This window comes from Artemia franciscana, unplaced genomic scaffold, assembly GCF_032884065.1.
Source record: "Artemia franciscana unplaced genomic scaffold, ASM3288406v1 Scaffold_289, whole genome shotgun sequence".
NCBI lineage: Eukaryota > Metazoa > Arthropoda > Branchiopoda > Anostraca > Artemiidae > Artemia > Artemia franciscana.
Genome location: NW_027063627.1, coordinates 1101474 through 1117690, shown reverse-complemented (window position 1 = coordinate 1117690; position 16217 = coordinate 1101474). Strand labels below are relative to the sequence as shown.

The 16217-nt window shown below is 34.4% G+C and overlaps 1 protein-coding gene and 1 long non-coding RNA gene across 3 annotated transcripts in view; one reads left to right on the top strand and one right to left on the bottom strand.

Annotated features, from left to right (window-relative positions):
• Positions 1–14635, bottom strand: part of LOC136043059 (uncharacterized) — a 78385-nt gene extending 63750 nt beyond the window's left edge. Inside the window, exon 1 of the long non-coding RNA XR_010621540.1 lies at positions 14067–14635. This is a non-coding gene — a long non-coding RNA (uncharacterized LOC136043059). The remainder of the gene's footprint in view (positions 1–14066) is intronic.
• The window catches only part of LOC136043058 (potassium voltage-gated channel subfamily H member 7-like), a 159682-nt gene that overhangs the window by 67857 nt on the left and 75608 nt on the right, over positions 1–16217 (top strand). For both annotated transcript variants that reach the window (XR_010621539.1, XM_065727962.1), the window contains exons 5-6: positions 10489–10649; positions 15897–16045. Coding sequence is in view for 1 of the 2 variants with exons in the window: in XM_065727962.1 (XP_065584034.1) it covers positions 10489–10649; positions 15897–16045 (310 nt within the window). In the remaining variant the exon portion in view is untranslated. The remainder of the gene's footprint in view (positions 1–10488; positions 10650–15896; positions 16046–16217) is intronic.

Genomic DNA, 16217 nt, shown 5'->3' with positions numbered 1-16217 from the left:
GTGTGATGGAGTGGCTAGAGAACTGTGATGTGTGGAAGATGTTCACCGCCCTGTAACTGCCGGCAACTGTGTCTTGTCTTAGGACGCTCTTAATCCAATTTGAGTCTTATATTTATGATCAATTATTCCAAAATCAGCGAATTGTAACTTTATTGGGATCCAAAAACCTTTCAAAAACCTAGTGGGAAGTATATTCTTACTTTTGGTCATTTAAAATTAACCACTTAAGACTCTTTTCTGATTTGTACTTTGACGCTATCACCAAGTTGAAACAAGATGCAACATTTGAAGGTGTTTTGGAAAGGCTGAAACCCTCGAAAATGCCTTGTGTTAAACAATGTAGTTTTTGTTTTCTGTTTATCCCACTTTACCTAATAATTTAGGACTACTATCAAAACAATGAACCATCGTGATTCGTAAAGGTTGATACATCTCAATACTCATTACGTAATGAAGACAGGTGGAAGGGACTCCTGCTTTGCAATTGTATAGACTATTATTTGTGCACGGCTTGGCTTCAACAAGGTATGACACGCTCCTGTTCTGCTAAAAAATCATCTACGCATCCTTTAAATAATGGTTTGCCGTTAACGGTATCTAATACCAGTACAATATAGTCTTGGATCCCTTGTATCTATAATAATCCCGTTAACCTTTGAGGGAGAATTTTTTTACTGTTTGCTACTATATAGATATATTCTATAGTTTTTATTCAATAAGAATCATCATAACGAACATTGTAATTTCTCTTTCTTTCGTCGTCATCTTTTGTGTGTTTTCGCTTGGCATTCCTCCATTATTTTTGGGAAAGACAAAGTGGACTGTTATCCCTTATTAATTGAATGTATTGTCTAACATGTTTCTTTTGCGTTGGTTAGTTTAATACAATCTTTTATTTGGCAGTAATGCTATGTGATGCATAAAGATCAATGTCATTGACACTGATTGCCTTCTGTGGAGAGAACCTAACGCTTCCGTCTTCCGATTAGTGTCACATGTGACGGGGTTACACATTTAAGCTTCTTGTCAGCACACTTCTTTCGACAAGAGATCCAATATAATAGTAAGGGACCCAGCCAAGGAAATTCTAAGACCACAGGCTTCAACGAGCTGAAGAAGTTTTGAGATATTTATCAGGGGCAGAATTGATTACTAAAAATGGATATTGGTGGGTGCAATAAGAATTATGTGTGCCAAAGATGATATTACTTAGTTTATATAAAAATCTGCTTAATAAATTTTTTTTTCTGTTTTTCTGTTTTTCGACGTACCTCATTCCGTATCACATCCTAAGTTCAAACCTAGCCTCTACATCGAAAAGACGTAGCAAAGAAAAAGCAAATACCAAGAGAGCAAAGAAAAAAATGAATTCCTAACTGCACATTATGAAACAAACCTAAGAAGTGACACCGAATATCAACTATCCTGTATTTGTGTTAGAATTGTTTTGAAGGGGGATTAACAATGCAATTGGGGCTGCACAGGAAGGTAGCGACATGTTTGCAACCCAGTTCTGTTAATGGCGTCAAAGGAGAATCCACATGGAATGAATAAAAGCCCACCGATATTACACCCTAGCCTTGTTTGAAGTGCTTCAAAATTAAAGAATTAGCTGTAGAAATAGAGATTTTGGTGAAAAAACGAAAAGAAAAAGATCTAAGAAATTGAGTACAAACACACTTCTAGGTGAATTATTACAATTTCCAGCATAAGCACACTAAACACAAAAAACATTGATATAGTGATTTGTATTTGTTGATGCACATTTCCTGCATTTACAAAAGAATTTCGATTTCCTGACAGGAGCGCTACAAATAACAAGAACAGAATCTTGTCCAGAAAATTGCCATCAATAGCTGAAAGGGCTTGGCACACACAGTCTTGCAATCAATGAGGTATTTTTTGTACTACAACCGGATGGTAAGAATGTTTACAATGCTCTACAAACACCTCCTTTGTAGAAGGCAGCACTTTTTGCTCCTTTTTATGAGGTTACAAATGTAGCCTACTCGTAAATCAGTGAGAAAAAAACGATTAAGATCCCTTCCATAAGCGCTGATTGTCAGCTTTCTTGCAAAATCTTGGAAGGAGGACATACTGACTTCTGTGAAGGTTTCATTTCTCACTTTTTGTATTGCACACTGAATTTCCCTGTACACACTATTCTTCTTTGCTGCCTAAAAAGTGTTCATTCTCCTTTAGAAAAAAATTAAGTCATTTTGTAACACCCTGAAATGCAGTGAATGGATGACAGGAGTTTAACAATTGCTTCTTCGATCTCTAAATCTTAAGGCCACTGGGGATATAACAATTTAGAAACTCCTCAAGGAATTGAAACAAAAAATTCTTCTCAGGAAAAATTTTAAAGAGGCTAGGGAAATGTTCCCCTAGAATCACAACTACATCAGTATCGTTAACACACATAGCCAAGCTTTTTTCTGAAATAAAAATATACTTTTTATTACACCAAAAATAGCCTTCCAGTTTTTCTTAGCAGGACTAGTAAAGCACGAACTATCTTATCATTGGTACCCAGGGCACCTTTAAAGTATTTTACTATAGCGTCGTTTATTGTTGCAACCTAAGGTTATGACGTTTTTCTTCATCTTGTTATACACAGATGAAGTTTTTTTGGTAATAAACATTTTATTTTAATTTTAAAGTATGTATTTTTTTAATCACAAAAGTGAATAGGTGTAGCAATTTTCTTTAAAATTAGCGCTTAGACAGCTTTCTATGATATTTCAGTACCCCAATAGCAGCGGAGGAAAAAAAAGGAAAGAAGAAAAGAGGCGACAAACGCACTTCCAATGCAAAAAAAAACAATTATCCTTCTTGTTCAACCCAGGGGATTGTAATTTCCATGTGCAGGGTTTTCGGCCATGGTGGTTCCAATGCTTTTCTCTTTATTTCGATCGGGTTTTGTTTCAAAAAAATTGTTTTTGGGCTATTATTGGCCAAGTTTCGTCATATACTAGGTCGCAGGTATCGCTGCAACCACGATAAGATATGTCCAGCTGAAAGTTGGTATTTAGGTATTAAAATTAAGGTTTATATTCAAATATATCTCTTTACTTTCCTTTGAAATCTCAAACCCAGAGTAATCTACGAATTTAGTTTACCACTCCCCTTCCATCAGTCCTTGCAAGTTTTAACTCGATAGGTCCAGCAAATCCTAAAATGTGACATACATATTTTTGTATCGCATTTGCCCTTTTTGGCTCCAGGAAAAAATTGAAATTTTTTATTAGAAGCCATTAACCAGTAGGCTACATAGAACGGTATTAATAGGTCACCTGATATGTCCACTTGACGATAGGTCCTGAGGCATTAAAATACATTTTTTTTGCTTCAGTATTGCTGTTTATTTTCCTTTGGAAATGCATTCTCAAAATTGCTTGAAAGTTTCAACTCAATAAGTTCAGTCAATCCTGGGATATTAAATATGTATTTTTCTGACGTTTATATCACTTTTCACCCGGGGTAGTATTTTTATTTTTGTTAATTATAGTTAAGTCTGCTGTATTTTCTCTTATTCTCAATTATCTATATGTCACACCTCTTAAAGCAAAGTTAGCATCCACACGCAAATTGTATTGTCATGTTTTAGTAGTCACGAAAGTCCCCAAGTGATTGGTAATGTGGAAGTACTAGAGTAGTTTCAACTCAATAAGTTCAGTCAATCCTGGGATATTAAATATGTATTTTCTGACGTTTATATCACTTTTCACCTGGGGTAGTTCATGACTATTAGGGAACCATGCATTACCCAAGAGCTATTTACTACTAACTTGCCTAATTTGTTGCGGGTAATTACTACTTCTTTCTCTTTTTTTTTAGCAGCATTCTATAGATCGAACAGGGTAAGAGATAGAAATCCAAACCTATTTTCTAATCTTTGCATTGCCAACTAGAGAATAAAAGCTCCTTTGAAGTTAGTGAAATTTCTAAAAGTTTGGCAGGATTTTTCCTCCTAGCCTATCAAATAGCATTCAAATGAAACAAACTAAAACAAATTGGAAATGCCCAAGCTCTAAGAGTAAACTTTGCTGGGATTACATAATTTTGAATTTGTGTAGAAGGTTCTTGTAAAAATTGTGGAAAAGTCAGTTTCAACTCCGCAGTTATATATTTTATTTTGCTATTTATCAAATACAAGGCCGTGTCCATGGGGGGGGGAGGGTTAGGGGGTTCGATTTCCCCACCCGAATGTTCATCCTACTCGTAAAAACGTAAAAAAAAATGAATACAAACCAATTTTCATAAGTTTTTTAAAGTTTTTTTCCTATCCCCCCCACCCAAAAAAATTCCGGATACGCCCCTGATCAAATAAGCTGCCTTTAATCTAAGTAAAGCATACAATCTCAGAGGAAGGGCGTTAAAACATAAAACACTGAATAATCAACGAATTGTATGTTATATGTATTTATCTTAAGCAAAACAATAAGCATCTCGTTACATATTTTAGAAATAATAAGGGATATCTAGGTTTTGAAAGACCCCATTAAGCTCCTATTTTCTTTTTTTCTGAAGTTTTTAATTTTAATGCCCATTATAATTTAGTGGGCTAATGTTGCGAAGAGAAAGCATGAATAAATAAACTCTTCTATATAAGAAATAATTTTCAAAGTTGTCATCCTGCATAAATATTCCATCCAACGGTTCGAGATATCAAACCGTAAAAAAAGAATAATAAAACAATAGTAATTGAAGCTTATAAAATGAACATTCGGAAACGATTTGAAACCTAAATAAAAGTCTTTCATGCTCATTCCCAATAACATTGATTAAGAGGGAAAGAACCCAGCGAAAGGTATTATCATTATAAAATTTACATAATTTCAGAAAAAGGTGGTTAGCCTCTAAATTTATATAATAATCTTCTGAAGTATTACACCATCAAAATATAACACCATCAAACTATGGGTGCACAAGAACTCATTAATAGAATTTTCAAGCCTCTAACTACAATATATAAAATATTGCTTGGTTACTAATTGTTTTTTTTTTCAGCTGGTGTGATTGCATTACCCCAGTGATCATATTTTTTCAAGTGTTAGAAAGATATAACGAGTTCTAGTGCCTCTTATGATAGCCTAAAAAGACCAGAAGGCGACATTGCCCCTCTCACACCACTTTTTCTTTCTTGGGCCCGTCATCGCTAAATAAGGCTTTGGGTCAAAATTTTAAAGTACATATCGTAATTTGAAATGTTGAAATAAAAAAAAGTAAAAAAAGAAACTCCTGTGGTAAATTTAAACTTGTAGCACCCTGGACAAGAGACCAAAGAAATGTAGAATTACTTCTTTCTGATAGAAGTTTTTATGAGTAAATCTTCGGAGAATGGAAAGGCTATGACACACGTAGACATATCGTCCTAGTATATTTTAGTCAACAATTATTATCTAGATATTCAATAAACTATATGCAATTAGTTTATTGAGGATAAATTTTGTTTGTTTTTATTGATGTCTTTTAGTTTTACTGCTCATGATGAACACCTCATATGTGTTCGAAATATCCAATTAAAAATTTTTTATACTGTTCACTGTCGACTAAAACGTCTCATCCCTATTTTGTACTGTTATACTAATTTTTAAACATAACACACACATATATATAAATAAATATATATATATATATATATATATATATATATATATATATATATATATATATATATATATATATATATATATATATATATATATATATATTCAAGTGTTAGAAAGATATAACGAGTTTTACTGCCTCTTATGATAGCCTAAAAAGACCAGAAGGCGACATTGCCCCTCTCACACCACTTTTTCTTTCTTGGGCCCGTCATCGCTAAATAAGGCTTTGGGTCAAAATTTTAAGGTACATATCGTAATTTGAAATGTTGAAATAAAAAAAAAGTAAAAAAAGAAACTCCTGTGGTTACTTTAAACTTGTAGCACCCTGGACAAAAGACCAAAGAAATGTAGAATTACTTCTTTCTGATAGAAGTTTTTATGAGTTAAATCTTCGGAGAATGGAAAGGCTATGACACACATAGACATATCGTCCTATGTATATTTTAGTCAACGATTATTATCTAGATATTTTAAAAGATATTTGGAAAAATGGCCCAAAATCATTCAAACGATTTATCTCAATGTATTGCGTATCAGAAAAAATTAGAAAGCTGAGAATGGCATGCTTTGTTTGAATTTTAGAACACATATTAATTGTATCTGATGAAAAGCATGTCTCTCCCTGGTGTCTTGTCGATAGTGCTTTGGAGGTCGTAGTAGAAAGCATCTTTGAGTGTATTACTGTTGTCCCCTGTTCGAACATACATAGCAATGAAGGTTATGTGGCCTCTGATTATGACTTCCATGGAACAAAATGTGCCCCAAGCCATCCGTGGATCCCAAGTTGTAAAACTGGAATGAATAAGTTTCATCGAAGTTCATTCTTTTGGACCTAGTGACGTTCACCAGTATTTCAGACACACAACAATTGTTGACTCTACTTCAGATGCTCCTGTGCTCGCAGCTTCGAACATTCCACGCAACAATATTCAGATATCGAAGAACCTAATTGGTTTTTTGAAAGATTTGAGGAAACTCCAAAAGCTGATGAATGGTGGAATTACTCATTTTTACGTTAAGCGACACTATATAACGGAATTCCGAGTTATTGCTTCCAGATGTCTTAAAGAGTTTGCCACCAAAGAATCAAAGAAACAATGTGCATACCAGAGAAAATCTTAGATGGTAATTATAGATGATATTCTGTTTTTAGTAGAGAAGACCGCTGTCGCGTTTAATTTTTTTTTTACGGATTTTTTTTTTTCTGGCCTTTCTTTTCTTTTCAATACATGTCATACCCTGGCTTCTGATATTTGGAATGGCACAATGGAGATAAACTTTCTGAGACAAATATTTTGGAAGGAGAACTTTGACTTCTAGGCAACAGTGCTGTTAATTATCATTAACTATTTTCATTGCTGATTTTACAGAGCTCTTCATCCTTAAAAATTGTAATTGCCCTTATTTTAGCCGAAAGAAGCTAGTTAGACACAATATTCGATTGAAACCTTTGCGGTGATTTCGTTACTATCTTGTGGGATGCTGGTAAAATATGGAAATTTTGAAAGAAAAAGAAATTTTGAACCAAACATCAATTTCTGGAAAGATATAAATATTCACTCCTTTAAATCTAATTTTTCCCTCTCTTTCACCTAAAACAATTTTATGAAGTGGCTCAGTTAGCAACCTTTTTGTGTTCAGAATCATCACAGTTTTTCTAATTAGAAAGGATAGTTATTAGCTTTTGTTTATAATTATTAAATTTTTATTTAATAGTCATTGGCTTGTATCACTTATCATTTTTTATTAAGTTTACATTCTTGTCCCACCCCGAATTCTTGTTTTATGAAAAAGGTAGGCCAGTATAATTTTCTTATAAAAGATCAGGGCAATTTTCTTTTTGCCCAGAATTGGTAGGGATTGCTTAGTTGGGCGTGTCTTTAGGTCAAAATTTTCGTTTTTTGAATTTCTTTGACACTTTGGCAGTTACAGTATAAACTTAGTATACCTATAGCCGTTTTATTTTGTTGATATCCGTCAACAATAAATTATTGAACGGACCGACGAGGTAGGTAACATGCAATTGACACACTCAGTGAAAAATAAAGCGAGTGAATCCCTGGAGTAGCTTCCACGATCCTGCATAACTGAGTCGCAAGAAAAAATGTTTGGCTTATTTTGTCTACTTAAAGACGGCTTGCCTGGTGTTGTCTATCGTTTCTGAAAGCGTTATGCCAAGATATGTTGCTTTAGATTCTTTAGGGACTGCATGGTAACTGACAGTGACAGAATTACTTTGCATTAAAGGGCAAAAATTCGACTCATCATTGCTAAGAGAAATTGCAATAGGTAAGGTCTACCCGGAGTCGACTAAGGCTATCTAGTAAATACACCACCATCCAGAAATTACTCCGTAAATGAATTGGGTTGGCCCCTCCACAATCCCTCGCTCTTTACGCTAAAGTTTGACTCTGCCACAATTCTACTTTTTAAAACAATTAAAAACTTTAGCGCAAAGAGCGAGGGATTGCGGAGGGGACAACCCATTTCATATACGGAGTAATTTCTGTTCGTTTTAAGTTTTAATATTGCTCCTTACTTTCAGTTTAAAAAACTATTTTTTTATTTAATCCGAACAAAAACCCATCCTCTGTATTGCATTTGTTCGAACAATATCCAAAATTGTGAGCAGTCAACATTTCAAAAACTATTTTTTCTCCTTTTTCTTCTCTCTTTTGTCTTTTTAGTTATTTGTTATTATTTAGATGTGATAGAACAAAGAAGTTACAGAGCCCATTTTCCCCATCTATCTGTTGTCCGACGCTTTCGGATAGCGTTACCGCTGATCGTATTTTGCCTTTATGGCAATTACGATATTTTTCAGAGGAAATTTCAACTAGAAGTAATAAGGGCAATCGAGATTGAATATTCTTTTATTATATGAAATAAAAAAATAGTTTTTTGTTTTTACTGAAAGTAAGGAGCGACATTAAAACTTAAAACGAACAGAAATGACTCCGTAAATGAAATGGGTTGTCCCCTCCGCAATCCTTCGCTCTTTACGCTGAATTCGATGCTGTTTTTTTTGTTAAGATCCTGTGACTTTTTGGGGGTGTTTCCCCCTATTTTTGAAAATAAGGCAAATTTTCTCAGGCTCGTAACTTTGATGACAAAGACTAAATTTGATGAAACTTATATATTTAAAATCAGCATAAAAATCCGATTCTTTTGATGTATCTTTTAGCATCGAAATTCCGTTTTTTAGAGTTTCGTTTACTATTGAGCCGGATCGCTCCTAACTACAGTTCGTTACCACGAACTGTTTGATATCTATAGTGCAGATTGGTGCCGGACATCCAGTCTCTCCAGACTCTCAAGTATGTTACAACGTTGAAAAATGACTATTGTATCGACATTTTGACTCACGAATTAAGGCGATTCGAACTGGACTTATTAGAAGTTTCAGAAACTCGTATCCCAGGGGTAGGTAACATGAAATTATGTAATACGGAACTTGTTTACTCAGGCAGGAAGAATGGGGTACATAGACAAGGAGTAGGGCTCTTGATGAATAAGGAAGCTGCTTAGTCTTGTTTAGGCTGGGAGGGCATTAATATTAGAATACTATTTGCTCAAAACTTTAGGATATTAATTATAATAGAATGTGCCCCTGTTGAACCGACTGATGGAGATGCTAGGGATTGAGATGACTTTTACTTACAGTTACAGGAGCAAATAGACAGGATTCCAGGTAGAAATATTGCGTTTTTATTAGGAGATTTTAACGCCCAGGTTGGTAAAAATAAGGATTGTTGGTATCCTAACCTAAGTAATTTTGACTTAGCAAAAGAAAACAGCATTGGCTACAGACTGTTGCAATTTTGTAGGTATAACACTCTAATTAAAACCAATACGATGCTTGGTCATAGAATAACCCATAAGTTAACATTGTATTCACGTGATGGCAAGACAGCAAACCTTATTGATTATGTTATTGTAAACCAAAGACCGGCAGGATCAATGCAATATACTAGGGTTTATAGAAGTGCTGTTATTGTTGCTAAAAGTAAAAATCACCATGTAGTGGTGTCGAGGGTTAATTTTAAGCTGAAATTTTGGTAGGGTAACTACCTCCCGGGAAGTTATAATGTTGGTTGACTCCAGGATGAAATTGAGAGAAACTTTCCAGAAACAATTGAATACTAAACTTGAGGGTTTAAAATTTGACAATGTGGAAGTTAATCGGAGTAATTTTATAAAAACAATTTATGATGTTGCTGACGGTGTCTTAGGGAAGAAAAATAAGACTACAACTAGGATTATTAGTGAAAAAGCTTTATTTTAAATTGAGGTCAAAAGGGGTTTGTACAAGAGGTATCTGAGTGACATATCATATGAAAACAAAAGTAATGTGAAGTAAGTGATGAAATCTTTAAAATATGAATTACAGAGATTTGAAGTGGACACCATGGATAAAATGCGGAGGATCTGGAAGATGCAGATAGACGGTATAATAGTAAAATATTGTACTGGCGAGTTATTAAATTGAGAGGGAGTAGTCCATCTGAACTTTTCCCAGTTAAAAATAGGAAAGAGGCCACAATTAGTGACAAGGAAAGGGTTAAAAAAAGATGGGTAGAACATTTTGAGAATGTGCTAAACCGAGAGAGAATTGCTGGAAAAGATATAGACTTTGTAGGGGAAAAGAAAAAAAATATAGGTGAATTATGTGACCACATGGGTGCGATCACTATAATGTCAAGTTCAAGACCTCAAATCTCTGTCTTCATGTATGCACAGCTAAACAATATCTGATTACACCCGTCTTATTAATTACTAATTATATACTAAATTGTTTTTCTGTAGTTACTAGGGTATTAATTTCAGGTAATGACTAAAGTTAAAATATCTTATACTGTTACTTTTTAATTAGCACTGATGTACGCCAGTATTTTTGGAAATGTCAGCGCTATTATTCAGCGATTGTATGCAGGTACAGCAAGGTATCATACTCAAATGCTTCGAGTCAAAGAATTCATCAAATTTCATCAAGTACCAAATCCTCTAAGACAGCGCTTGGAAGAATATTTTCAAGTAAGTACCAACGAAATAATTAAGAACTAATATATTTAACGTCAGATAAATATCGATAATCAAGGATTAATAAAGCGTATTAATATAATGCATACATTAAATATAGAGGTATCCCTTGAACTAAATTTTCTAGTCCTTATCATAGCTTTTCTGATCTTCTTTCAGATTTCTTGTAAGAACCTTTTTACCGATACTTTAAAAAGCACGGTCCCTGGTTCACTTTGTCTTTTATAAATGTCTGATGTTTTTTGTCTTTAAGCTTGTAGGTAATAAAACGTCATTAACTTTGCAATTAATTAAAAATAGTGCAATATCTTGTGTCCCTTTTCTTTCAGTTTAATGGAATGTATTTGTGAGTTACGTAGTCTGGCAGTCAACAAGTCCATTTGTCTTTTGTTCGTCAGCTATACTTTTGTCTGCACGGTTGAAAAAAAAAAAAATTCTGTTCTACATCCGAACACTATTGCAAATTAACATTGTACTTAATGTAGGCTTTTTTTTTAATTTGAAACAACTATGAATACTAGCTTCTTCTAGGCTAGTTGTATCTCAAGAGCCTTCAGAGGCTCTATAATTGGTGTAACTTCATCGTTATTTCTTAACTTTTTCAGAAATCTTATTGTCTTCATATCAGTATGACCTGCCTTGATAGTTTTGCACTGGAAACCTCACTGAAGAAAGTATCCTACCGATTTAACAAGAGGTTGTGGGGATGTCACGTTATTTTTCGATCGTAAATTTACATTATTTTTAATGAGGGTTGCATTACTAATTGTGTATTTCACGTCTACTCAGTTCTGTCATGATTGCCCAAAAGAAAACGCCTTGTTTCAGCATATATATTCCCACAGTTTTTCCTTTGTCTTTTACAATATAATCAACATTAAATGTTTTTCAGTCTATTGCTATAAATTGTGAAGACTAAAAATGCATAATTTACTGTAGAGAAATTATAGGGCCAAAGCTGCCGGTCTATTTAGCTTCGAAACCTGGGCTCGTTTCTCACTAAATGATAAGCTTTTTATTGTAATTTGTGTTTCTTTCCCTGCAACTTTCGAAGCCCAGCAAATGCCTATTCAAAGGAGTTTGTAAAAGCAGGAATTAAATAGGATAAAGAAAGGCGTCCTCGAACATCAAAGTTCAATTGGTTGAATACGATTTTAAATAAATCCTAAAGCCTTAGACTTCAGGATACTATCTGCCAAGTAGCATTAGCATGGACCATTGAGAGTCATCCACAAGCCTAGTAGACACTAAATTCCCCTTCGAGATATAAGAGATCAAAAAGCAATTACATAGTCGTTTCATCTCTATATTATGGCAGAAATGTTTCTCTTAATGGGTACATTTAAAAGTAGCTATAGCGTTAAACGTGACTGCGTATAACTTTAAATATGATAATGAAGACACAGTAGCATCTAATATTACAGCATTTGGTTCCCGAATCAAGGTCTGGTAACAAAACGTTTCCAGGATCAATCTACAAATTAAGTCTATCTGTCTCATTAGATGCATGAGGAGGGATCACTTTGGTTAGCTGAGTAACACATCAGAGCAAAGAACCAGTAATATTTTTATCATAGTTACTACTATAGGTAGTGTTTACTCATGCTTTTAAGTAAAGAGGGAAGTGGTTTCAAGGTTTTACTTATTCAATGTGTTTTTGTTTTTATCTACCTAGCCACTTCATCAGGAAGGGATGGTTCTAGAAACATCGAAAGGGACTCATTCAATCCGAAATTAAAATTTCTAATGTCTTTTTAAGAGTCGAAAGTGATTGAAAGGCAAATAGCCCCATTTTCGTGTTCTGGTGTGCTATTTACTTATCTGTCAAAACATCTATCCCAAATTTTAAGGTAATCAATTTTTTAATGGTCTAAACGTTCAACAAATATGTTTCCAGGCGTGACTGGACCCCCACAGTCCCTGCGTTAAGAGCTGTGAATTATGCGAGCTGCTTATTGTTCATATACAGGTTTTATAGTAGGAAAGGGAGAATTTTGACCCTGAGTGTCCGAAAATCTAGCTCAAAACTTGCAAAAATAGTTCTTTATTGTAATAAAATCAAACATTTAGCTCTATGAGGGGGAGGGGAGGGGTTGTTAATACACCTGCATTTTGACCAAAAACTTTTTTTTCCTCTTTAGCTGTATTTCGAGCGAGCTGTTACGGATTGTTCGCTGTGCCAACAATCCCAGAATTTCCCAGGAATATACCTTGGAAACAAAACGCACACTAAAGTAAATCAAAAGATACTATATGTATCAGATTTTTCAAGTTACTTACAAATATCCCGGAAACACTTTATGTTGTTAAGTCGAAACGTAGAGGGAGTATGGGAGAGGAGGGGGTGACTCTAGAGTCAAGAGGACTCTAAATATTAGCATCTGGAGGGGGAAATAAATTGAAAGCCGCTATGTGTATCCCGTTTTTTTTTTTTAATACCGTGTCTGCAATATCTCGGGAACAGTTTTGATAATTGAGTTGAATCTTCTAGATACTGTTGAACAATGAAAGAGAGTAGGATTGGACAAGGAAATTCAAATCTAGTGATTGGGAAAGGGAAGGAATTAAACCATTTTGTCTCCAATCCAGAATGTAATATCATTTTTCACTCATAGCTCCCAAAGACGACTGAGTAGCCTATAGTTAAGTAGCAAGATAAATCAACAGAAGCTGTATGCGGCCAAGTTTTCAAAATAATGTATCTGCAATATCTTAGGAAAAACTAAGGGTATCAAGTCGAAACTTACGGGGAATATTGTTGGAGGGGACAATTGGATTGTGAATAACAGCTTTAGGGAAAGGCTAAAGCAGAGTCAAAGGACACTTTGTTTGTTATCAAAATATTATATCTGTGATAATCCAGGAATGAACATTGTCCTTTAAAATGGGAAATTAGTACTCTTATTAACAATGAAAAGCTATTGGAGAATAACCAACCCTCCACTTAAGCCCTATTTGCTATCTCCTCTTCCCTACAACACTAGAGAGCATCTGATCAAAGTTTTGTTAAAGCCTTTTCTTCATTGTCATAAGGTACGAAAATGTAGCTCTGGGAATGGCGTGAACCCATAGTTCCTGTGTAAAGAGCTTTAAATTATGCAAGTTACCAATTGTTTACGCATGGGAATTAAAATGAATAATGTGGGCATACTTGATCCTCAGTGCTTGAATTTTTCTTTCGAACTTTCAGAAACTGTTCTTTGGAATAAACAATATCCCAACATATATATAATAATGATATATATATATATATATATATATATATATATATATATATATATATATATATATATATATATATATATATATATATATATATATATATGCTTTGACTTAGATTTACATAGTGAACAAAATATAAACTATTAAATGTATAAATCACTACACTAAAGTGTCAAAAAAAAAACTCACCGCGGCAAAAGCGTCCAAAAACAACAGACTGTCTAGTTCTGCTACCCTGGTAATTGAAAAATAAAGGACTAGTGAAAGGTAATATCAAACTGATTGTCTCCCATATAATCACCAGTACACGATATATACCCATGTTTCACCCACCTACAAGGTTTCTACATTTATCAACCACGAACTTCCATCAAAGACGGCATTGACTTTTGAAAAAGTTCCAGTATTGTAAGATCAATGAATTTCTCTCCACACAAATTTGAAAGTCTTTGGACTTTCCAATCTTGTTCGCAAAGTTAAGGTAACTTCTCTGTATGCTCTCTCGTTTGATAAACCCTATAGAATCATGTATGAACCGACTAGCCAGTTCCTGGATCAAGACTGGTAACTATTCAAAAATGGAATATACGACTCTATTCTTCCAAAACTTATCGTATTATCGTGTTGGATTTGTCGAGCAGTCAAGACATGAGCATTATAATGACAGGTACTCTGCGCTTACAACTTGCTTTAGCGGAGGTATTGACAGAGAGCCTTGAACGTGTATCTCCAAGTCAACTTGAAACCTACTAGAAAATTACCTCGACGGGATTTTTCTACTTTACTGACTTTGGAATCATAAATACCAATCAAATAATTGATAAATTTAATAGAGATCCAATTGTGTCCATATACAATGCCTGTTTTGTGCACTCAGATTTAATCGAATACATTCAAAAAGCGAACGCTATTATCATAGTTAATAGTAACCCATCAAATATGAGTATTGGACACTGGCTTTGTTTTTGTTGGACTAGAAAATGTGTAGAATATTTCAATCCTTTTGGTCAACCCGACACATTCTATAGTCCTCCTACAAAGATCTTCATTGAAAACAAAGAAAAATGTATTGTTCAAAACGGGAAGAGAGTGCAATATTTGTTGACCCAATTCCGCAGGTCCATGCACAGTTCCATACAGCTGAGTATGTTATATACCGCTCCCAAGGCTACTTATACTAAGAATTTCTCAAACTTAATACGGACCTACCTCTTTGAATTATTCTACAGTAGAAAACGTACTCTGCTATTTGTATAATATCAATTTCGGCCCCTAAGAACAAAATTTAATAGAATTAAGGATAATGCATTAAAATTGGGTTTTTAAGTAAAAATATATCCACAAAAAAATAAAATTTGTTTTATTGAATAAACTGTTTTTTTTCTCTTCTTTTTCTTCAATATGTAGAAGCTTGCCATTAACAGCAACTGGAGGTGATAGATTACTTTCATTTACTACATATTGATCTTGACTAGAAAAATCAGGTTCATATTTTCTAAATCAAGTCTAATTTCCCTCTTATGATATAGTTTTCAAAACATGCAAAATTAGCTATTTGCACATCTCTATACCCACTACTTAAGCAAAACTCTTTTATTTGAGCTAAAAAACAGACTTCAGTGACCTAAAATATATCCCATTGAAACCACAAATGTAGCCCAGTTCCTTTGCCTCCTGGTCTGCGGCTCTACCCCCATAGTTGAACTACGGCAAGCTCTTACCGTTCTTATTTAAGCGATCCTTTTGAAATTTTTGTTGATCCCACGTGTGTTTTAAGGGGGATGTCTTGGCATGCATGCGGTCCCTAAGGGAAGTTCGGTAGTCCTGGGATAGATTAAGACAATTAGATGTAGGAAAGGAGTGTGCCAAAAGCTTTTGGGGGCCATCGGATCAGCTGGACCCGTTGGGATCGGAATTTTTTAGAGGTTACTGAATCTGCTAATAAGTTCTGGCAGATTCAGTTACTTCTGTGTTAAACTGAAATAAATTCCACTTTATTTTTCAACATTTTTTTTCTAGCACGCTTGGACATACACGAATGGCATTGATATGAGCCTTGTTTTGAAAGGTTTCCCGGAAGGAATTCAAGCTGATATATGTCTCCATTTGAATTACAATCTTTTACATAACTGTAAAGCATTTGATGATGCATCCCCTGGTTGCTTAAGGTACGTATTCCTCCCTTGTTTTCCCCTGAAGACTAAATACAATACAAAACTGAATCAATGTAAATGCATAAGGGGAGCTTCCCAATTAATGTTGGTTTGTAGAATTTCTTTGAGAAAAACTGACAACTGACTTTTTACTTTTTCTTAATACCACTGACGATCTCTGTTCCTG